The 24,314-nt window shown below is 41.9% G+C and overlaps 1 protein-coding gene across 1 annotated transcript in view; it reads right to left on the bottom strand.

The window, feature by feature from the left end:
- The window catches only part of doc2b (double C2-like domains, beta), a 93,366-nt gene that overhangs the window by 43,997 nt on the left and 25,055 nt on the right, over positions 1–24,314 (bottom strand). Inside the window, exon 2 of the mRNA XM_046410753.1 lies at positions 6,708–6,787. Coding sequence (XP_046266709.1) covers positions 6,708–6,787 — 80 coding nt within the window. The remainder of the gene's footprint in view (positions 1–6,707; positions 6,788–24,314) is intronic.

The following is a 24,314-nucleotide window of genomic DNA, read 5'->3' as shown; positions in this document are numbered from 1 at the left end:
GCAACTTTTCCCTCCAGATCTTTCTTATTTCCCTCCAGTCTCTCTCGTTCCCCCCCTCATTTCTTTACATTTAAGAAGCAGAATCATGATACATGCCTCCGTCCGTTTGTTTTCCTCCACTTGAATTTGTGTCTATTTTTATCTTTCCTTTGACTATACATGCCGCATTCTGTCAGAGAAGGACTTAACTGTGTTAACCCAAGATATCATGGCTCCATTTCAGATCGTGTCAAACTTCGGCAGTCTCAACTGAACTACAATGAGGTCAAATTAACTACTCGAAGTTTTCACTGTTTTTTAGTGCCCGCACACTACAGGGGGGATGTGGGCAAAACAATGCATGCAACCAGGCTGAACTTTTGCTGCATCATCCCCATCACACACAAGCAAGCAGACATTTCTGGTACGTTATTTTGCAGCCTGACCACCACATTTGTACTGTTTACCTTGTGACTGTTGCACCTAAAGATAAAATAGTTCCTGCTGTAGTAACTTTGTGTGCATAAGCCTCCTAAGCTTTTAAATGCATTAATGTGTCACTAAAACTGGACTTGTAGGGTTCATCAAACCAATACACTAAGGCAGCCTGCTAAGCTGTTTTAACGCAGGGCTGTTATTTCAAGAGCTGCCAACTAATTAAGCACTTTTTAGTCAGTGGGTCACTTTAAATGTCAACAGGATGATAAAGAAAGATCCCGTTATATGTTTGAACTGTTTGGTCACACGAATGCTTTTTGCAAACCTCCCGTGTGTTTAAAAAGAAAAGTTAATTATTCAAAAATAATTAAACGACGTCTAGACAAACGTCTAGCTGTGATATATTCATGGTTCACTCCGCTCATATCAATCACACAAACATTGTGATCGATATCACCTCCCGTCTCCTGTGGCTGCCGGATGCAGTGACACTGACAACAAAAGAGAGCCTGGAGAGGACCTACAGACCTTTCATCTGTATTGGCATATTCATAATGATGAGGCATCACCGTCACGACAGAATCTGGACATTCAGTTCAATCATTTCAATTAATTATTGACTTGGTAGGTCTTAAGCTCCCATTTTCTCCTCTTTTTGCAAAGTGAGAGATCTTGGCAGCAGTGAATTTCTGTGTACACCTGAGGAACCACAATATGTGTGCTCTGATCTGGTTTCAACTAGAAAAATACCGTAAAGTACAGTAAGGCAAAAGAAAATGTAGTTTTACTTGCAGCTTTAAAAGTACTTTTACAAATTTCAAATTTCTGCAATATGAGGAGAAAAACTCCACGAGATCTGAGTCATTGTGCACCATTCACTAAAATCTCACCTGGATGAACTGCTGTGTGAAAGTTAAAGGCGTCTATCTGCATTTGAGTCATTATGATCCTACACATCCTGACCACTCCTGCCAGCAGAGATGGCGACCCTGTAGAGGAAGTGCTGTTAGCTCTGAGCTATTTCTGTCTACATGCATGTATTCCCCTTTAAATCAATTAAAGTCCGTTTCAAGGGGCTAAATTGACTTATTTCCGTCATGTGAGCCATTACGATGGATGCGGCCTGATTCACTTAGTGCAGCGAGCGGCCGGTGAAGATGGCGAGGCTGTAGATGGACTGAAGTGAGCGAGGAAACACTGTGGGTTCAGACTTATTATGTCGGGTTAAAGTTAAAGTCAGACTCTGAAATGTTTGAATGAGATGAAGTGGCACCGCGGTCATCCAGACCAAGCAGCACTGGTTTCTGCTGCAGCATTAAGTACATTTGCCGTGACAGCCAATTACATTGATGTATTGATTAAATTAAATGCAGTTTGATTTTTTAGGCAAATCATTAGTAAATATCCTCTAATATCTATTTTTTAGTTTCTACATTTGGTGAATAAAGAAGATGTGAATGACATTAATTAAGTCTTTGTTTGATGTTTTGACTTGGAAAAAATATTTCTTCTTCAGCAGAGCTTTTTAGACAGCAACAAAGAAATGAAAGGCACACTAAGCAATGTTTCATTATGACAGACTTAATCTAAATAGAATCACATCGTATAATGAGTAATAACCATTAAACTGGTTACTGTTTTCCCAGTAATTTCAATTTGATTGACAGATGCCAAGATGAGCTTTGAAAAATCAAACACCCCTACAAGATCACATATGTCTCACGGTTTTATCTCGGAGGGTAAAAAAGCAGCAAGTCTCTCAATTTGTTCTATATGGTGCCACAACAGCCATTTGACCTTGTAAAAGCAGCCTCCATTAAAAAACTAAAAGGTAATTATCAAATAGTTCTGGCTTTCAAACTGTTGACATATCAAGGTGAAGGATTTAATTAAATGTTAACAAGAGAGAGTCGGCTATTTGTCCTATGCCTTCATCCTTACTGCATGGTTCAAAGCCCTTCATTTCCACTTACAAACCGATTCCAAAGTGCAGAGTCTACTATGTACTATGTGTGTACACGCTCAGAGATGATTACAGTTTTTCAGTATCCAAGAAACTGCTGAAAATACTGGGCGCTGCACAAGCACAAACATCGGTTTCGCTGAACATTAATGGCTGAATTAATTAGAGGAACAAGGAGCATAAGTGAAATAGTGCCTTGTTTGTTGTTCTTTTGCTATTTTTATGTGCAGTAATGCGGATAAGAGAGGTAGCCTGAATTACTCATTCCCTCTTTCTGGACTATATGAAGCCCTAACAAAAGAAAAAAACACAAAGTGACTGATAAATAATATATCATTTTCTTGGTAATAACAGAGCAGGAAGGAAAAGGAGAAAAAGTGAAAATGCAGAGGTGATGATTGGCAGCTTAATTGAAAGGCAATAATGCAGGTAGCATTTTGTCTCTATTGTGCTGGGTGGGTGAATGAAGGGCCAATGAAGGGCCTGGGGCACATTAAAATGTATAAGGTGTGGGATGGTGTCTTGTTGCTGCATCAAGCTGCAGAGTTAGACCTATTCACGCTTCAAGCATGACGCAGTCCAAATGGGTCTCATTCAGTAACGGTCAGCCCCACAGTCCAAAGAAAGTCCAAGGAAAAGAACAAGCACGTCTTACGAATCTTACATTGGAACGTAAAAGGCAGCCATGCAAAGCTAAAAGACAGAATTTAGTTTTTATGTGTGGATTTAATATGAATATATTATGTTAGAATAGTTCATTCAAATTCTTTTGTGTTTCCTTCTTGTTTGTTTTTTGGTTGGGAAGGTTCCAGGACACTTAGAAATAAGATAGAAACACCAACCTTCTGATTAGTGGAAGACTCCTGTCCAGCAGTACTTCTGAATGGATTTACCAAAAGGAAGTGTGCAAAGAGCAGAGACACTAATAGAGATCCCTGAGGGACTCCAGAGGGGATGCAGTTTTAGCTGAGACAACAGGGTGATTAGGTCATTAATGCTGACTGCACTCTGCTGGTGCTTGATCTGAATGTCACAGTCTACTGGAGCATAACAAAGTTACAAGCACCCACAGTTAAGAGGAGATCATTTAATCTGATACGATATATGATTACATTCGTAAACAGCACAGAGAAAGAATCCACTCTGTTTAAGTTCAACAATCCAACACCTGCGAGAGAGCTGTTGAAAAGACAGATAGTGTCCAGAGCCTTTTTAGAAATACCCCAAAGGGCATGATGTCAACAGAGCAACTCGTCGGTCGGTGAAGGGACTGCTTTCAATAAATAACAGGAAAAACAGGCTTAAAATTAGCTTTCAGCATTATGCAATCCTGCATCAGACATTAGGCAAACTGGAGAGGAATCAGACGGAGAGCAGAATGAGCACTCTCCATATTTGAATTACATTTTTGTGTTTTGACATTTGGAAACAAAAGAAACAATTAAATATTCCTCAACAGTTTCAGTGGCGTTAGAGGAGTTAATGACTAAATGGATGAAAAGAGCCCCGGTTTATGACACTTATGTCGCAGAGTAATTCGCTCTCGCAGTTTTAACTGTTCTCTGATAAATGCTGAACTGTTCTGTCAGTTTGTGAAAAACTGCAGTTTCTTCTTTTACGGATGTGCTGAGCTTTGCTAACTTTAGTGAGCTCTAGTGTAACATCCAGTCCATTTTGGATTTGGGGTTTTTCCGTTTTGAAGGGGTCAGAGTGATTAATAGAGTGGAGTTGTATATAGAGATAAGCCCCCGCTGCAGTATAATGTCCTTTTACAAAATTTTTTCTTTGTTCAAATTCAGCTCTTTCTTCTTGTTTGAATAATCATCAGACAAGTGGCCTTTTGCGCCCTCTTTTAACCTCTTTTGTTGGCTTAAGTTATCTTGTCTGATGACCTTTTGTCAGTTTCTGCAATGTAGGCCATTTATTTTTCTGACCAAATGCCAGTTTATGACAGTATAAGCATTGTGCATGTGAGCCATCACTGCTGCATGAATATAAAAGCCCGTCCCCACTGCACACTCTTCATTGTAAGCACCAAGAGGCCATCAGAATTTAGGAAAGTGTGTAACTTTGTCCAGATCTAATCAGACAAATGCTTAATTGAGGTACGATCAGTCACATTTTCTGTTGAAGCCACTGCAGCTTTGGCAGCAAAAGCAGCAGAAGACATTTAAGGCTAGAGAGAGAGCATTAAGGGATTTACAAAAACAGATTAAATCACTGGAATGGGTATATACAGTATTTGAGAGAGAAAAGGCATTTTTTCTGGTTGGCCAGGCAGCAGCCGGAGTCCAGAAGCAGAGCAGTATAGAAAATAACCACCATAAATCAAGATGGCCTGATGCCCACTCTGCTGTCCTACGCTCCTGCCAGCAGTGGCTCCTCTGATGCCCACTTTCCTCCATACCAGCCAATCAGGCAAACAGATAGGAAGAGTTACAGCTGCTGACGACAGCATGGCTGTCAGAGCTACCACTTCATCACGACAGACGCAAGAGAGAGAATCCGACAGGACGACACCTCTGGACTCATACAACAAAAAATGGGCTTTTTATTAAAAAAATTTAGATATGGTGCATCTCCTGCAGTCCTCCGACAATATACTGGATGTTTGTTTGGTTGATGACGTACTACTTAAGAATTCATCAATGCTATAGGAAGCCTGTAAACAGTATTGATTAAGATGGGACGTTAATCTACTCTGACTGGGTATCCCATACAGGCTGTTTCAGTTCTTCAAGATTGTTGCTCTTTCAACCATAATTAACTAACTAACTAACTAACTAAGTAAAGAAAACTAAAAATGTTACGCCTTTCATTTTGTCTGATAGCTAATTTGTTCATCCTGAGCTGCTGTCACTGAAATTAATGCCATATGATCTTTATCACAAACACATCTTGACAAACACTGACATCAAACTTAGAAAAATCTCCAAACAGTCTCTGAATATTGGTAATTGCGGCTCCCTTTCAGCCTATCACCTGCCCCGAGCCTTGCAATCCCCACAGCTGCTATCAAATTATAATTTAGCCATCTTGCTCCTCCTACCATAAAAGTGCCGTTCATTTGGAAACGTTTTGACTTGGATTTTCATCACTGATCTTATTTTCTGCTATAATCCAGAATCCAGGACAGAAGCATCCTGGGAGATGCTAATTCCCTGGCTGGTCTGCACCTCAGTGTAGGGGAGCTACAGTTTATGCTGCGAGCTCCACCTGTGAGAGAGGGGTCAACGGGCAGCTCCAGTTTATGTTGGCACTGGTGGACTTCAGGGTGTCGGAGTTTCAGCCACGACAGCTCAGTATGAACAGAAAGAAAGACGAGGCAGATCTGACTGGAATTAATTACTGAGTGAGATGAAGACCAGCCAACTGAGAGAGGATGACAGGAGCACTGCATGGTTTTGCACTCATTTTGAAAAAATGCTGTGAATTTATCAGGAAAACAATTGATTGCAGAGGAAGTAAATGTGCACGACGAGCAAACAGAAACATGTTAAGACCTCGAATTAGAAAACAGAGGAAATGAGATATGAATTAAACTACCCTCTCTTTAATAAAAGCCTTCTTCAGTTGAGGTAACTAAAGGCCTGAGCCACTGTTTGGTCAATATTCACTGTCCTTTTAGCTCCCCTTTGGTCTCCAACCGCTCAGAACCAACCCAAAGAAATTTCTGGCTCTTGGTTGGATGCGCTTGGTTAGCGCTGCTTTAAGCTAAGAAACACAATTGTTTGGACGCACGTTTGTTCACAATATGCTTTGGAAATAATTAATGTTTTGAGAGATGAAAATAGATGTAAATGTCTCTGTCACAGCGAACAGTGGGACGTGTTAAGTTGCTATCCCACAGCCTTTTTGCCAGTGCGTGTAGGCTGATACGAGAGCAGGAGGCTGCAAAAATATTCATCCTCAACAGTCTTATTTCCATATTTGAAGACATATTGAAAAGCCGTCAGTTGTTTTATATTGATCTGCCTTTTTTTGCCTCTGTTACAAGGTAGTCACTGCTGTTTGTGCAGTCATTAATGCATAACGAATGAAACTGTCAACATTTGGGATCAGTTTAGCCAGATCTCCCGCTATGTCCTACAACGTTCTTGTCTTGTATCTCGTGTTAATATATTCAGCATAACCAAAGGCCTGATGCCGACTTCAATTAAAGCAGACATTTTAAAGTGATCACAGATAAACTTGGATTGCAAGTAGACTCGGTTCACTAAAGGATTACATTCAGAATTTCTCTTTCAAATTCATGCAAAGCAGAATCCAAGAGGCCATTTAGAAGCTGAAAATTAGCGTCACTATCATCCCCATCACGGCGGCTCACCTTGGCTTTGTTAATGGTGCAGTGCAGTGCATTGTTCTCCTGGTCATACAGCAAACTGAAGTCCAAGGTCCCCAGTGTGGCTGTAAAGACAGATAAGGAGAACAGAGACAGGAGAAAATCAGTAGCTGGAAAAGTCGTTTTCATAGCACAGCAACAGCCTCGCCGAGGATGGGAGAAACACGAACCCGCCTGCCTGCTTTCATCATTACGAGGAATAGCGTTTTCGACACTGACATGTAATAACAGCCATAATCATCAACACAGAAATAAACAGGCAGGAAATTTAGCTGAGTTTCATCTTTCTCCGGTGTTTTTCTGTGCCTCATTTTATGGTGTGCAGACTTGATTAGACAGTGCAAGTGATGTGCATAAATAACTAAGATCCTCTTGCAAAGGTCTTGTATAATATTTGTTTCACATTCTATTTTGCTTCATTTGATTCACTTGAGTTACTAGTATATCAGCCTGTAGCAGTCAGGACCAGTGCTGTGGCCTACAGTCACAGAGTGACTACAGACACTACTGACCAAACCTGTTGCTCATAGCTTGATCGCGTTACTCATATTCAACAACATCACACAAAAGATGGAGAGAAGAAAAGGATAAACTAAAAACATACTGTAACACGATGCTGCCTAATGGACTCATAATGTGCAAATTGTCAGCAGTCAAAATGGAGAAAAAAAAATTAATGGACGAAATCTAATTGTCACATTGGCTGTCCATCTTAGGCTTCACACTGTATCACATAAACTGATTATATTAGATGAAGTCAGCATGACTATAAGAAGTTGTGTTGGTTTCAATGTGTTTCTGTGACGGCCTGTCAGGTTTACAAGCTTTCACAGAACAGGGAGGAAGCAGAGAGGCACGTGAACGTAAACTGATCAAAATGTTCTTTAGGTTGCAGACTGACTCAGATGTTTTAAATTGATTTTTCCAGCTGTTCTTGTTGTTTGAATTAATCGTCCCCTTAGCAACCTTTTAACAATACAGATTGTTTACCTCCCAGGCATAAAGTGAGAGCAGCTTCACCCCTGCTTGTAATTAACCAGCGTGTCTTTACTCACTCAGAGGCTGCCCCACCTTGTTGAAACGCTGCAGTGCTGAGTAGTGAAGTGAAACAATTAAAAGACATGAACTCATCCTTTGTCCTTTCAAAATGCCAAGTGACAAGGGACTTCCTGGACTGATGATGAGAACATTTCAACAAACAGATCGTGTGGGCTTAAAGAGTCCTCACAACTTCTGAAGCCTTGTGTTGTTTGTACCAAGTAACACCCGGTATTTGCATCATTCGCACTCTGATATTTATATGAGCAGTGAAAACAACATTAGGTTTATGGATTTGTAATTGTACTTATAGCTAGTGTAATTACCACCTCCTCCATGCTTTACCTCCTCCTAAGGACATCCAAGTAGATTTGGCTTAAATGTTTATGAGCTTTGTAGTGTGGGATGATCAATATTTTTAGTTTCATTTTATTTTCTCTTTGCCAGTGGAATTTTTTGACATTCATGATGCACAGGAGATGAACCGAAATGACAGAATTTCTCAACAACTGCTGGACAGTTTGCCATTCAGTCTGATGTTGACTCTCATTGATGCATTCATTACATTAATGTAACGGCTGTAGAATAAAGACCCTCAGCAAAGACAAAGCTCCAAACTGGACTAAAATACAAACATACAGACGAGAGAATGTGATGCAGGAGGACAGATGGGTGGAGAAGCACAGGTGAGGTGACCGTGACACCTTCAAGGACAGTTTTACAGCCGTGATGGAAGAACTGATTTGGGAGAGTTACAACATTCAAATGAATCAGATTATTTTAAAGTGCACTCGCAAACTATTTCAATAACTTCTTTCAGATATTTATTGCTGTGTTATTGTGGTGCAGCAGGGATGGAAATTGGCAAAAATCTACGATATTAGTTTACCACTGGGACCTTCAATAGACTCGGTATCAGTAAATTGTAAATAAATTCTGCTAGTATGGATTTAAGTCTCTGCTCTGATTAGCATATTCCTGAGTCTCCCAAACAGCAGTGAGTCAATGCTCCTTTAGGGAAAGCTGAGCTCATGAACAATGACTGACCGTCTTCACCACCTCCACACCCAACGCGCTGTTAGACGAAGAAGACATTTAGTTTCCTGCCCAGTCTGTTGATGCTGTGGTGAGGGATTAATGGGTATTGTTTTACCGAGTTTAACAATCACTGTGCACAGTCACTGCTTGTGCAAAACGGCCCAAAACTGTCCTGGTGTTGTTTTTCTGAAAAACAGGACCAGCGCTTGAAAACACTTTTTGTTTTTTTGTTTTTTATTTGGTCCTGCTGACAGCAAGGCCTTGTCACTGCGGTCCAACCGAACATATCTCAACAGCAGCAGAAATTTGGCACGAACTGTCATGTTCCACAGAGGATGAATCTTTTTGTCGACGCCCTGACCAGCACAGGAAATCAACAGGCACACAGCCCTGACGTTTACAAAGCATGTTCATGGCCCCCAGAGGATCCATTGAGCTTTGTGCACAAGACAACAACAACAGAAGCAACAAAGCAGCATCATCTGAGAGGGACATGTCTGTGAAATTTGCTGAATGTATTCATTATCCCAAGAGGAAACACCTCTTTGATTTAATGTCCTTTCTTCCGTCACCACATAACATTTCAACGTCATCACCACTGCGTCAGTCATACCCTGACTTTTTGATGGTGGGGGCATTGATTCTGATTCTGACACAAGCAAAAGAGGATTCCTAGCTGACAAACACTGTGAAGAAAAGTAGACAAATTGTTCCAACAGGGTTATGATAGAGCCTTTAAAATGTCTTCATTTAGTTGTTGTTGTAGTGTCCGACTGGACTCGTTTAAGCAATCCCATCCAAATTCTTTCCATGAATGCCAGCTGGTGCACTTCCATTGAAAATCTTCCTCCTTTGCGACTTCAAACTGACGTATTCCTAAAATGATTTTAGGACGAAGGAGCAAAACAAGAACTCCTTCAGCACATTAATATTCCCTTTACTGTAACAGTGCCAGTGTTTATCTCTGTATTCAGGGAAACAGTGGGATAGTATTCGTTAGGTTGTGGAGGAGCTGCTTGTAATGCTATTTTGCTCTGCAAATGCATGAGCCCTCTGGATAGCTGTGGGGTACCGCCCAGTAAGATGCAACAGTGCTGTGAAGTCTACAGGAGTATAATAAAGTGGAGTCGCTTTTCCTACACAGGAGTCACATTCCAGTCATGCTGTGCAACCTAATTTCTGTGACTCTCAGAAAAAGATGATAGGCTTAATTCAATTTCAAGTGGCTCCTTTATTGAAAGCAATAATTACCCAATCTTCTGCAAAGAATCATTAATTACATAATTCCCAGCAAAAGAAGGAATAAGTGAGCGTAATAATTATTTGTACCCTTTTATTAGGAGGTGCTTTACTTTGAGACAAACTGCCTTAAAATGTCTGCCTTTCCTGACTGTGCCTGGAGAGACGTGTGAGAGCGTCATAAGACTGCAGTACTGTGCAAATGTGTTGAATTTATGGGATGTGGAAGCACTGAAAAGCAGGGGAAGTTCCCGAGGGAATTCAGCTTTTAAAAACAGGAAGCGGACGGCTGATGTGATGGCTTCTTGGGGAGCGAAGGGTGACAAGTGTTGAAAAATTGTTAAAATGTTTAGAGTCATCCTTTATTGTAGAAAATATGTTGTTCCCACTGTGTGTAATGATTTATGTGCAGAGGGAACTCTCGGCCTGTTATCAGTCATTGCTTGAAGCAACGTTTTGAAGCGGACACATCGACCACTTTTCTCTAAACTATGGATTGAGGCTTTGGAGTGACATGGACATCCAAAGGGGGAACATTTGCTGTGCAGGACATTGATTTAAAGTCAACTGTAAAAATACATCAGTTTAACTCTACTGAAAGCAAGTCATGTATCCATAGGTGTCAGTTTGTTCCACTATCACTTTCAAACAGAGAAATCGTGATCTTGCTGGAGCTTGTAAATCCTCAAATTGCTGGTAAATTTAATCAAATTGGCTTCCATATGATGTCCACAGTCCTTGTGTGGACGCATCGACTTTTAGGACTGCTTTTGTAAAAGGAGTTCTCACTTGGAGTCCTTTACATATGCAAAGTGTTGGCCAGTAACTGCCTCTATTTAGACTTATAATTCTGTAATAAACAGCACACTCGGTTCAGGCTCCATTTCATCCATCATGATCCCAAACCCATGAACGTACAGCAAATGATTTGGTCCGTTGCACAGTGCTTGTGCGGGTTTATCTTGAGGCACATTAGCAGAGCAAATTCTCGAGAAATCCTCGGCTTGTAGCAAAAACAGGCAGCAGACAACACAAAGGCCGATCGTCCTGAATCACACATGATTTGTCTGAAGTGACATTTTACAAATCTGATCTCCACAGCAGCGCTGAGAGGGCTGTAGAAAAGCTGGCAAAGCGAGGAAACAGCCTCTGGTCTGGCCAGTCAAGAGTTAGCAGGAAGAAAAGAAGCTTAATTAATACATTTACACGTTTGTGCTTGATTTGACAGCAAAGCCACGCAGCTTGTTGTACATGTGTGCCTTTTATAGGAATGGGCCATTCTCTCGGCCGTAACAGCGTTAAAAGAGCTGATGAAGGAGAACCAGCTGACGGGGACAGGAGGACCTCTGAGCGAAGGCTGCTGTCCAAGTGGCCACCACAATGCTCAGTTAAGAGGAGAGCCACACCAGCTCCATCACTTCCCTCTGGGCAGAATCGTAGAGGCAATTCCCACTGAGTGAAGCTGACCGAGCAGTCACCTTCCTGCTGAGAGCTGCATGATAGGCCACAGTGTTTGTGCCCCGACATGCACGCACTGACTTGGTGCTTCCGTTTTGCATTCAAAGATCTTAAATGATCAAGTGCAGACATGGACTTTTTGATGGTAGTTGAGCAAATGCAGGGTTTTTTGTTGTGGTTTTTTTCAAACTGAATATTGATGAACAGGCAACATTTAGAGCTACTTGTAGCACAGACATGAATATTTTTAAGAAATAATCAGGACACCCTGTGAAGTTAATACCATCACAATTTATTTTTTAGGCTCGCTCAGGTGGAATGGAAGTGCAATTAGGATGCCATTAGAAGCAAATAGCTCAAAAATTGCACACATTGAGTGCAAAGTAATGCGTCGTGCAAAACTAGGTTTAACACCTTTTGATTTTCTCACATCACATCACGGCCACTTGGCGGCCACAATCAACCGCCGTCCCCTTCACACCTGGGCAGAAAGTCGGCTCATACACGAGTAATGTCACCTGAAATATGATACGGTTCGTACAAATGCTAATCTGATGCTCATATGAAACGTACATATTGAACGTATCCGTGGTTTGCAGAAACGTGAAATGCCAACATTTTATTCTGGTGACTGAGCTGACAACACCAGTGTGTGTAAACTGCTGGTGTGTATTGTTTCATCTTGCCAGGATGTGACCACACATCAGGCAGAGCGTGGGGGGAGTCCCACCCTGCGCGCTACATTACTGTAGTCCAGGGGACAAATTACCCAAGTGTTAATTTGTCTGCTTATGTAGTGCTTGAGTGAACAATTAGATTGCATGCTTTGCTTCAGCATACCATTATGTGCCTCTCATTAGAGTGGAAAACTCTCACGGGGGATGACGGCTTCCTTAAAAGATGTTATTTGTTTTGCTTTTTGCCACAGAGCTGATTTAATATCTGACAAAAGGAAAAAGTAGAATTTTGACCTTAACTGTCACAGGATTTGAAACGCTCAGATCTGCTCACTTCACAGCGTAATCTGTTTTTGACATCAGGCTTATTTTGTGAGACATGATTGAAACTTCGCCACCTCCCGCCTCCACCTACACAGGAAATGATTTTGGAGCTCGTGGCTGCACACATTTGCATGTTAATGACAAATAAAACAAAACACTGTAACATCTTAATGCTTTGAGATGCAGTTCATATTAATTTAGAGCTACCTACCAGAATTTTAACAGGAGAATATTTGTTTTTTAGTAATGTAGTAAGATCAGAGCAGCTGCTACGGTTTATGGATGCTAATTATTACAGCACATTAGGTACTGTTTAATAAATATCTCTAATCTACAGTAAATTATGTCTTGTGCTACTTTCCACTTTCTTAAAAATAAAATATAAAACATATTCAAAAAACAAGACTCGGGTTTAATTATAATTTCTATAATTTTAATAAATTGCCTAAAAAAACTAAAAAGAGGAGACAGGCTCTCAGACCTTGTCATGTCATGTGAACATATTTTTTTTATTTTAACATGTTGGCAGTGAAGCAAGAAATTCCCCTCAGAAAATCCCATTTAACAGATTACCAGCCGAGTCGATCTAAACGTTCACTTTTTATTCATTTCCCAAAAGGATTAAAATCCAGCAAAAAGCTTTAATTACAGCATGTGAGACAAAAACTTGTCTCACTGCCAATACATAAAGCACCTCGGATGCCTAAAGTCAGTCACTGGCCAACAGTCAGAGGTGGAACAAGTACTCAGATGTTTTATTTATTTACATAAAACTTAAGTAAACGTGGAAATACCACAATCTAAACATTACAAGTGAAAGTCTGAATGCCAGGCTGTCGGTTTGCTGACATCTGGTCAGCACTGCCAGGCCACAGAGGAGTTAAATAACTCCTAACAAACACGTAATGTTGTTTCAAAGTTACTGCAGAAAGGAAAGCAAGCTTAGTACACGTGCTCAGGATGCTCTGTCAGGATGTACTGTATTCCATGTTGTTAATGCTTATTTAAGCATGTGAAAAAGTTTTTAGAAAACGCAGGTGGCGGACTGCGGGCTCACCTGAGCCCGGTTACCTCATCAGTCCTGTGGTACATCCATCCGTTTCCACTCCGTCTGATTTGCTGTCTTCCTAACGTTGCGGTCTTTGTGCTGCCTGCCTGCCTGCCTGCCTGCCTGGTTTTGGTCTCTGCCTGTTCACTGACTCGAGTGATCTTTTATCTTAACCTGTTTGGACGTCCTGCGAGTCACCTGTCATCGCTTCACGTCCTCACACTGTGTGCAACCTGCGGAGGCACACAACCAACATTTTTGCAAGCTTAATTAGCTGTCACGATCACAAAATAAAATGGTATATGCATCAAAACACCAAAACCCTGAACTGTTGTCAAAACATGTCAAACGCAGGCGACGTGACATCACATCGAGACATGTCCAGCACAGCAGCACGGAGGTTTTTAAAAGTTCTACGTCTATGAACCTGCGTGGCAGCTTCACAGATTAGTGTAGCCTCCAGGAGCAGAGGTCAAACTCCTATTAATTACTACAGCCAGTGAAGTGTGACATATTTTGTCTGCGTCTCTCACTCTCCAGGACGTCCTTATGAGATGCACGTCCATGAAATAGTCTCTGTGTGCACCCACGCTCATGTGAATGTGCATCACACTGTGGATGCACTGACGTGTGCTGTGCACAGCATGTGATAATACATACGTGGCAGGTAAAGGATGAAGGAAGACAACAATCTGTGACAAGGTGGAAGACTATACTGTTTGACTGGCGGATCGCTCAGCACAAGCTGTGTTAACGTCCCGTGAAGCACCTGTGATGTCGCAGCTGTAGTCTCACCGGTGGATGTGTTTCACTGGACGTGGTGGTTGTAGAAAACAACACCACTGGCCATGCGATCAAAGAAGCAAAATAAGCTCTGTTCACATTTTGGTGTTGGCAGGAGGTTGTCCTTGTAGTTTCTTTTATCCACGACCATCTTGGAGAAAGTAACTGTTACTGGTTACTGCTTTGACAACAGTATCAAGAAGTCCTCATCAGTGGATGGAGTTTCCTCAGTTACCATGCAGAGCTATAGACACTCAAGCTTGGTTGCTGTTATGCTTTTGTCCCTGATGCTTTCAATTCCAACTCATTGCCCTTTTCCTGAGCTTTCAACCGTGGTTTACATCAGTTGTCATTAAGACGAGAGATCTTTCTGGAGATTTGGAAGTTGAGTGATCAACAAACTTGTGATCCTGAGTAGGACACGAATGTCAACACACAGTCAGTGTCAGTAGATGTCATTTATGTTGAGATATTTCACTGGACATTTGAAACTTCAACCTGCAGGTGGTGCCAAACAACCTGTCAGGGGATCACCAAAGTTTTTGAGATATCAGAAGATTCAGTCTGGTGCAAAGTGATGGATCAACCAACAAGCATCTGCCACAAGAGTATGTGATCGTCTCTCTCTGCACCCATACTGGATAAACGTCAGCAAGACTCTGAAATACCTGAGGGACTCGTGTAGATTATTCCCAGGAAGCTCCCAAAGGTCACACATCTGCGTTACAGCTGAGGCACTGAGGCCACAGGTCAGTCACAAAGCTACAGCGCTCTGTAAAGACTTTAGCTCGTGAAAGTGCCTTTCAGCTGTTTTTATGAAGCTCAGAAGTGGCACCGTCTGTATGGGTTTTATCTGACGGCTAGTTTACAACAAAGGTCAGCTGATTAGAATTTGGACCAATTATTATGAGAGGAGCGCTATCTTTAAAGCCCTGTTATAATAAATCAGACAAGTGCAAAATAATCTCACTTTGATTGGAATGAGATCCTGTGTCCAGCCTGGATCAGTCATTTTAATGAATCTTTTGATTCTACTCACAGATTGAGCAAAACGAAACGAAAAACTGAGCAGCAGGTGAAAAACCAAAGAACTTTATTTAATTGTCCTGTGGTAATAAAATCCAGTTTCCATCATGGCGGCTCTGTCCTCTCAGTGACCTTGGCTGCCAGGATACTTAATTACTCGACTCAGGTTGAGGCTTCTACAAAGAAATATTAGTCGTCTTTATTTATAAAATAAATGCGTGGCCGTCGTCTGGCCCCACGGCCCTGCAAATGAACTTAACAAGCGTCCAAATCTCTGTGTGGGAGGAGCAGACTGCTGTGAGTGCATGAGAAGATGAGTGAAATCAGTGCAGCACCAGAGGCCACAGCGAACACGGCTGAGGAATTTGCACTAACTAAAGGCTCAAATGAGCTCAACAGAGAATTAATGATAAGTTTGCCAGTGGTCAAGTAGCAGTTATTCCTTAATGGATTGCAGCGGTGTAATTTTACTACATACTTCATACTGAAGCAAGAGAAATTTGAAACTCGGCTCATTCGACTTTGTGCTGTCAGAGCTGTGAAACCCCCCCAACAGTATGAGTAAGTGCTATAATTCATTATTTTCATTACATTATTATGTCCCCTTACATTTTATACCAGCCATACAGACAGGCTTGATATAACACAGCAGCAGTATAACACTACTAATAGTGATTTTTGGACCTTTTTGCTCCAACGTTTGCAGGTCTTGAGCAGACTCTCTCAGATCCTGGCTGCTGCTGTTTGGAAAAGGCCGAGCTAAGAAACTGCACAACACTGACATCACCTTATAAAGCTGTTATGGCGAACGTCTCCTGATTGGTTTTGGCTCTTTGAAGATAACATGTGGACATGTGGCTTTTTAACTAGCTTTTTGATGTTTCTGTTTTGGCAAGATATGGAGGAAGAGCTTGGGCGACCTGACAGCGTACCCACGCCCTTGGTTATAGGTCATCTGTGTTGTGTAAACTGGGTTTTCTGAAACATCAGCGTGACTGTTCTACGTGACGTTCACGTGGCCATCTTGTTCTTGGTTGCTTTTGTTTAGTGTCTGGTGAGTCCAGGACACTTTGATCCGCCCATCGGTCTTCCTCTCTTTTCATGCCTTCAGAAACATCACACACCTGTAAGCTCTGACTTGTGTCTCCGGGGACATGAACAGAAGAAGTAATGAGAACTGACACAGCAAGGTGAGGCAAAGTAGATGTACCATTAGTGGAAATTAATAATCATGACAGTCTTTCTGGGAATGTGATGAGCGTGAACAAACAAAGCGTGTAACAATCATAAAGGTCGATTTTTCAAAGATTTAACGGTTGAGCCAAACGGTCAAATTTTGATTCACCTCGTTTTATCCGCTTCTTTGCTGATTTAACGTTCTGATTTATGGAGAAACGAAGCCCCCGTTGGTAAACATACAGTATGCTGTGGGTTATAATTCTACCGTTTCATGTCTTTTCACTCTTTCATCCAATGACATTTAACCTCATCCATCCCTTTAGTGGAATTAAGCTGTCAGGTTGTCTATTGACTTACAGGAACAAAAGCTAACTTTGAAGACACTGGCCTGTATAAGGCTTCTATGATACTGTTGTCACACACTGTGCTAATCCACTTAAAGGAGCAAGCAGAAAGTCCATCATCCCTTTGGAGAACAAGTCAGAGTTCCATTCTGAGCTGCAGGCAGATAAAATACAGTTTAGCTAGTGGGTAAACTTTGACTGCATTTTTATTCATAAAGGGAGAGAGCGAAGATGAAGGGAGGCGGTGATCAAGAGTTGTGCCTGGCAGCCTCCCCTGAGAGAAGTTATCTTTTCCACCCCGCTGTACATTCACTGTTGCAGCCCAGTGGATTAGACAGGGAGAGGAGTGCTTTTGCTTTTGCTTTTGCTTTTTTTCCCCCCCACTCCTGCGATATGAAATTCTGCCGACAGAACTGACAACAGAACGAAGGGCTGAAAAGACTCCTTTATAAGAAAGGACATCCTGCACATGTACTGCCACCTTTTATAGTCAGACTAAATGTATGTTTGAATGCACCGCGTGTCGACTCACATTCATTGCAGCTTGTGAAGGCATTATGCTGTTGGCATAATGCAGTTATATAGATAGACATAAAGGTGTCTCAGAGTCAATTTTGTATTAAAACACAGCAGTAACATTTTGTTTTCATACATCAGCTGGTGGAGGCCGCCATCATATCGACATTATGATGAGCTGCTGAACCTCCACGTTCTCCATCCTCGGTTAAAGATGAACGCAGTCACAACCCAGCAAGCATTTGGCAGATGGCAATATGCAAGAGGAGACTCACACAGAAGTTCAACATTTGTCCAACTGGGGACAAAATTTTCCACAATATGATATTATAGTAGTGAGTGAAAACACTCGTTGAACTGATTCCAGAAAGATATTTAGCTCCACACTTCACAGACAGCAGGTAGCCAATGACGGATGACTTAAGGACATCGTCCCCACTTTCATTATAGCTGTAATGTATTTCAGTGTAGGCTGCGGGCTGTTATAGGGACATCTATTAAATGTCAGAATGTGAGAAATAAGGAGTAACTCAACATGAAGGAACAGACCAAAGGGCACAGACACACATTTTCTGCCTTAATAAAATGGTGTTTGAGATTTGGCCAGTAGAAGGAGAAATAACAGTAGTTTGCCTTCCAGGGCTAAAGCTCGTATGTGAATATTTTTCACTTTGCTCTTTTATAAGCACCAAAAGAAAAATACATTTCAAAGTTCCACCCAAATACAGCTGGACAGAAAAAGGCTCCGATGATTTGGGACTGGAGGCAGATTCAAATTATGTAAGTTTTCTGAAAACAAAACAAACGTGGATGCCTCACATCAGCCATCTTCCAGTGTAATCAAACCAACATTTAATGGATACGCTTCAAATGGACGCTTCATGCACAGTATTTTAATCCTTACACAACTGATAGTGTTATCATACGACCATCTTCAACGATTTGAACACTTTTCATGGCGTGGAGTTTTTGAGCTTATCAGTGCAGGCCTTTGAGAGTCAAAGAGTCAGGGAGGGAGGGATCTATTGTGGCTGATCACCTGTGTTAAAAGAGTAATTTAACGTCCTCCTTCTCAGTAAACATCTCCTCAGAGGAGGAGCCTACTGACAGCTATGAGACAGGAGTGGAATACGTAAATAAACTGTGCGACCAAGTCTGTCATAAAATATATAAGATAAGGTGGACAAAGCTGAGAACAAATGGCCGGGGGCAGCGAGTAAAGTGCATCATACAGGTAATGAACAAGAAGCTGTGACGGGTAGCCTGTCGCTGCAGTTAGCTGTGTAACCAAACCCCTGGAACCAAATATTCAGCGAAGGCCACGGGTGAATTTCTCTGTCCTACTTTCTGTGACCAGACCTTAACAATGAATCACAACTCCTGACAAAGTAGGTCTGATGGCACCAGGCTTCATATTCAAGCCGCCAAAATGTGCAGTCTGATAGCGACACATGGACGACGAAGCAGTGCTCGATGAAGATGATGTATGCTGTGTGAATATGTTGCAGACTGCCAGAGTCTCTACACTGAGATGCACTGCAGAGAAGACAGACTGAGTCTGTGTGATGGAGCACTTAATCTTCGTGTCTGATCAGCGTTGGGCATCGACTGTGAGGCACCTGCCGAGATATGCTGTGTGTCAGCGCAGCCGAGGGTTCCTGCAGAGGCAGGACAAGTAGGACAGAGAGCAGACGCCTTGCAAAGCCAAACAAAGCCCAGAAGAATAGAGTCTGACGTTTTGACATCTGGTTTACCATATTAAAATGTTATGCCATAGAAATGTGCAAATTTAGAATAATAATTCCAAATAATAATAATTTGCAGGAACTGTAAGACAGCGGTAAAAGGTGCAGAGAGAGCACTCTGGCTAGGCTGAGGCTCGCCAAAATGCCGTAGCAGGGCTAGCCTGAGCTAATCTAGATCATCATTTACAGACTTTTTCTGAGCAGATTCATGTAATTTGAAAATATAATTTTTTGCTTCAAAACCTTCACTTTGTTTTACCACACAAATAAGACAGTGGCTCCATACATTCTTAATGAATAAATGGAATAAGTAATGCCACCTAATCATGCTAAAAGCTGAGTAGCAAGGCTAGTCATAACACAGACTGAACTGATAGACTGATTAAATTGACGAGTTTCTCGCTCTTGTATTTCTTCTGCCCTCCTATATGGGCCAGTGATTTCCATAAACATGAAACACAGTTGAGGAGCATGCTCATTAGGCGTACTGAGCAGCAGATGTTAAAATTCTCATGCACTTCCCGCAGTCTGAGTCACTACTGTACACGCAACACCTGTGAGCAACGAGCTGAGTAAGTCAAACAACATCCATCATAAACATCACGTCTATTTTCAGAAGAGCCAGCTTTCTCGATGTGTGCTGTACGAAGCTGAATATATCCGCCATGAGTGTGTGGGCCTTGCTTCATAAGCCTGTGTGTGTGTGTGCAGCTGTCTGTAGCTGTCGGTCTTTTCTCTGTCAGGCACCTGTCACACACAGAGATTTTACCTGGCGGTAGATCAGCCTAATCCCATCTATCTATCATCATGTTTCTTTTTCTCTGGCTTGTTGTCTTATCTCCCTATCGCTGTCCATGTTGTTGTCCATTATGCGACTTTTGTCCCTGCAGCTACAACATGCAGCGGATCAGGAGTTTCCTCGTGTCTGATGCTGCTGAGCCTGGACCTTTTTTCCCTGTCTGCCAGGCCCATTGCACAGGGTCGTCCTTGATGCAGTATCTGTGAGGGTTTATGGCGTGGTTGATCAAAACCAGTGACTGAACGGTCGCTTGACCAGGTGGTGATTTCAAGTTCATTTACTTTTACAGGCCTTCATCGCAAACATGCTTTCAAGGACTACATCGGTCCAATCTGCCATCAGTTACAGGACAACACGACAGGAGACACAACAGTTGGAAGCAATAAGTCCAACTAATCCACTGACCTACTTTTGAAACCCAAATTCTGGTTTGGAAGAAAGACTCTCTACCTTCTCTCCTTCTTGTTGCGTTGCACCCGCTTCTGTCTCTCGCTTTTACTTTCCCGTTATCCTGTGCTTTCCAGAGGGCTTCCTGTAATATTTTGTGTCGTGTCCCATAGTAATTTGTCACTGTTGATTTGTGGCAGGAAGCTTTGTAAAGTGTTTAGACCTTTTACTGTGGCACTGATAGGACTGAGCCTGTCCTGCTGTAAAGAAAAGCCTGGTGCTGTCAGGACGTGACTGACAGTGTTGTTCAGACCCCCCACAGCGCTGCTCTGCTCCGGACTGTCAAGCAAACACAAGGCAGACAACAACCCCAAACCCCAACTGCTCCGATGTCTCAAGCACTAAAGCAAAGCAAGGCCATATGATGAGTTTTTGTCAGGGATTGTCAAGCCGACTTCAGCCTGGTGTTTGACCAGCAACAAAATCCGCAGAGCGTGGAGCGTTTTCCCCCCACATCATCACCTGATGAGGAAAAATCCAGCACTGCTGATAACCTGTTGAGCTGCATCAGACAGACTCATCTCCTCTGAGGAGGGTGATGTTTCATAAAATTTTAATGACTTCTTCTGGCGTGTAGTACAACCTTATCTCCTAAAAACTGAGAACGAATCGCGTTCACTGGCGGTGTTATGTTCTTGTACTGCACAGAAGTAGAGATGACGGGGTGGACGTGTGATGTACGTATGGTTAGGTTTAGGATGTAGAGTTTCGACACTCAGTCCACGAAGCGACACAAAGAAATCTGGAACAACACTGGTTTAGTGTGCGTTCTTTTGAAGTATTTTAATCTCGTATACATGCAATACAACAGCATGGCGGCATTTTTGCATCAAGGGCTGAACTCTATTTTACAAATAAAACGGTGACATCTGTGTGACATTTTTGAGTTTTATGATACAAAGTGATTGCAGGATTGTCTCCATAGCCAGATCTTCTTTTGAATCACTGATTTATCAGCTGTGTGTGTGTGTGTGTGTGTGCAGACACATATGTGTTTATCTGATGTGCATGCATTAAGTCTGTATAATGTGATTAGAGTATCTGCCTGCACTCTGGATCTTTCCAAACCACTGAGAAACAGACAGTCTAATCTTGTTGGTTGCTAGGAACTGGGCAAGCTGGGGAATGGATGAGGCAGACAATTCTGTATCCCCTTCAAATAACTTACCACATTGAGCTAGACTTGATCTAATATCAAGAGGGGAATAAATGGGTGGCTGTGGAAGGGGGGATATGCATTTGGCTGGGAACAATCCCATTAGGAAATGCTCTGTGGATCTGCGTGGTCTTTGTGTGGCTCGATGAGTTAAGGCTAGAAGGAGACGAGAGATACATGGAAATGAACAAAGGTATTTTCCCCTTTTTTTCCCCTGTGACAGCAGTTTTCAGAGTGACAGTTACATTCAGTCATTTTCATGGACATTTGCAGTGATTTCCATATATATTTGTCTGGAGGGTTTAGGTGCATTAATGTCTAAATGCAACACACTGCAGCTCAATAATCCATAAACTATTTCAATGTGAAATGACAAAGGATGCAATTCAGACTTGGCACATAAGAGCCATTGTGTAACATTAGTATGCAGCTCGCATTTCCTGCACAATAATTTTGAGATATTTGTATGTTTTTTGTTTTTGTTTTTCATAGAAGACAAAGAGAAACAGAATCACTGGATGATGATGCAGTGCAGTCAAAACACAAAGACTTTCTTTAAGCATTACTTTATGTTATTTGTAAATTATAACAGAGCTCAACTACTAGCTGAACAGTTGATCATTTTCATATCTAAATTGCAAATTGAAATAGTGCAACTTTCAAATTTTTCAAGTCTGGTTTTAATCATGAAGTACATAATTAACAGTGTCTTGAGCTGCTGAAAGCAAATATGGCCAAACGCACAACCTGATTTCCTCTTGATTGCATAAATTTATGGTTTTTTTTAAAAAAATTATGTTATTTGAATGGAATTAAATTTCTCTTGAAATGTACTTTTTATCACAAGTTTGTGATACAGAACATGAATAATTTCCAGAAAACAGGATCGTAGGATAGAAAAAACGTGAAACGTCTGCTGATTTATCCAGAAAATGATGTTATTATTAACTGTAGACTGCCAGTTGATCAGGTCAATCAGCTGATGCTGCAGCCATCTTTTGTAGAGTTTCAGGAGAAGCCATGTGACTCCGGCTGCCTCACTATTCTCAGTCAGCCACACGCTCAGACATCCTGGGGTTTCTAGCAAAGCGTTACAAGGTTTTCCTGCTGCCAGGCTGATGAGCTTCATGGAGGTATCTTGTTCACCACACATCACGATGGCTCTCAGCTCTTGGCATCCACCAATTTTCTCTTCACATCACCTCTCACTGGTTTGGTCTTGGTCTTTTATATTCCTTCTCAGCTGTGCCTTTTCTTCCATTTCACTGATACGTGTTGTACATGCAGGACACACTACATCTCTCATGCATAGCTGACATTTCCAAGGTTCCTCCCACTGCAAGCTCATGCTGAACAAGCTGCGAGCTGCTCCTCTCTCCTGTGAAATTCACTTCCCTACATGATATTTTTCTAATCACTGACAAAATCTAATTAACACCCACCCCAAGTGGCTAAAACATCTGTACGACTTTTAGACTCAGTGTGGCCTCTCTCGGGATCATGTCCTGGCTTAGCCGCTGTTCCTCCCTGTTTCCACTCTTAGACCCTCACAGCTCATCCCGTCGAGCTCCTGTAGTCGCAGAGTAAACATAACTGCACAGGGGATGTACCAGGATAACATTAGTCAGTAGACTAAGGAATGGTTGTATTATAAACGTAGATCGCGGTTTCATATATTGAGTAATTCAACTATTCAAGAGGAAGGATGTCGAGTTCATTACTGCTAATTAGCAGAACGCTTTAATAAAGGTTACAGCATTGATGCAAAGAACAGTAAATGTGTGAAAATGAGAGGAAAGAAAAGCTCATGGCTATTTTCTGTAAGTGTTATCCATCCTCTGGCTACTTGACACCACAACAGAGAAACATCTATTTTGGTGGTGCACATTTGCATGGCCAAATATAAACGCAGCATATTAGGAGAGAGCAGGTAAGTCACGGTGACTCGGTGAGCTGTGATGGGATTGGATAGATCATCGTTCCCTATTTAAAACCGGGTTGTACTTGGATATCTTCCCCCCGTGGGTTTTCAAAGGCTACGGCTGCCCTGCGGCATTGTGTGAAGGATGACCGTTTCAGGACAAAATGCACAAAAATCATCTAAAAAAAGATGAAAAATCACCTCAAAATCATCCAAACAGAGGATGCAATTTGCTGTCATGAAGTCAGCATGAAGTTCACCTGCAGGCTGGTTACTGCATCTCTCTGCTGTAACAGCTAGCAGGCATCAACATAACAAAAACAACAACAACAACACAACAACAACACTGCTGTTATAATTAGTAAAGCTGTCTTATCCAGCTGTGAGCGTCAGACGTGCCTTCTTCCAAAACCCGGTGACTGTCTTCCTGTTGCCAGCCATACTTGCCCTCACAAAAGAGCGAGGTAAGACTCTTAATGAGGTCTGAGGTCCATAAAGTAACATTTTCACTCGACATTTAAATGTGCGGGCTGTTCAGATGGAGCTTGAGCTTGTGTTTGGACATTATGTTTAATAATCTGATTTAAATGATGTCTCTGGATGCCAAAAAGCCTTCAGGGAAAACAGTGTAAATATAATCAAAACAGTAGAATTCAGACATCAGAAAAGTCATTAACATGCAAGGGCGGATGCAGGGGGGGCGAGGCCACAGGGCTGTTGGCCTCAGCTGAAATCTGATTTGCCCCATAAGTGCCCCAGTTTGCTTCAGACATCTTCGCTGGCATAATTTTGCCAAAATTAATGATACATGAATAAATAACATTGTCAGCTGCAGCCTGAATTTTTATTTGCCT

The sequence above is a fragment of the Scatophagus argus genome, chromosome 14 (genome assembly GCF_020382885.2).
Source record: "Scatophagus argus isolate fScaArg1 chromosome 14, fScaArg1.pri, whole genome shotgun sequence".
NCBI lineage: Eukaryota > Metazoa > Chordata > Actinopteri > Scatophagidae > Scatophagus > Scatophagus argus.
The sequence above is the reverse complement of the archived record's forward strand: the minus strand, read 5'-3'. Positions and strand labels throughout refer to the sequence as shown.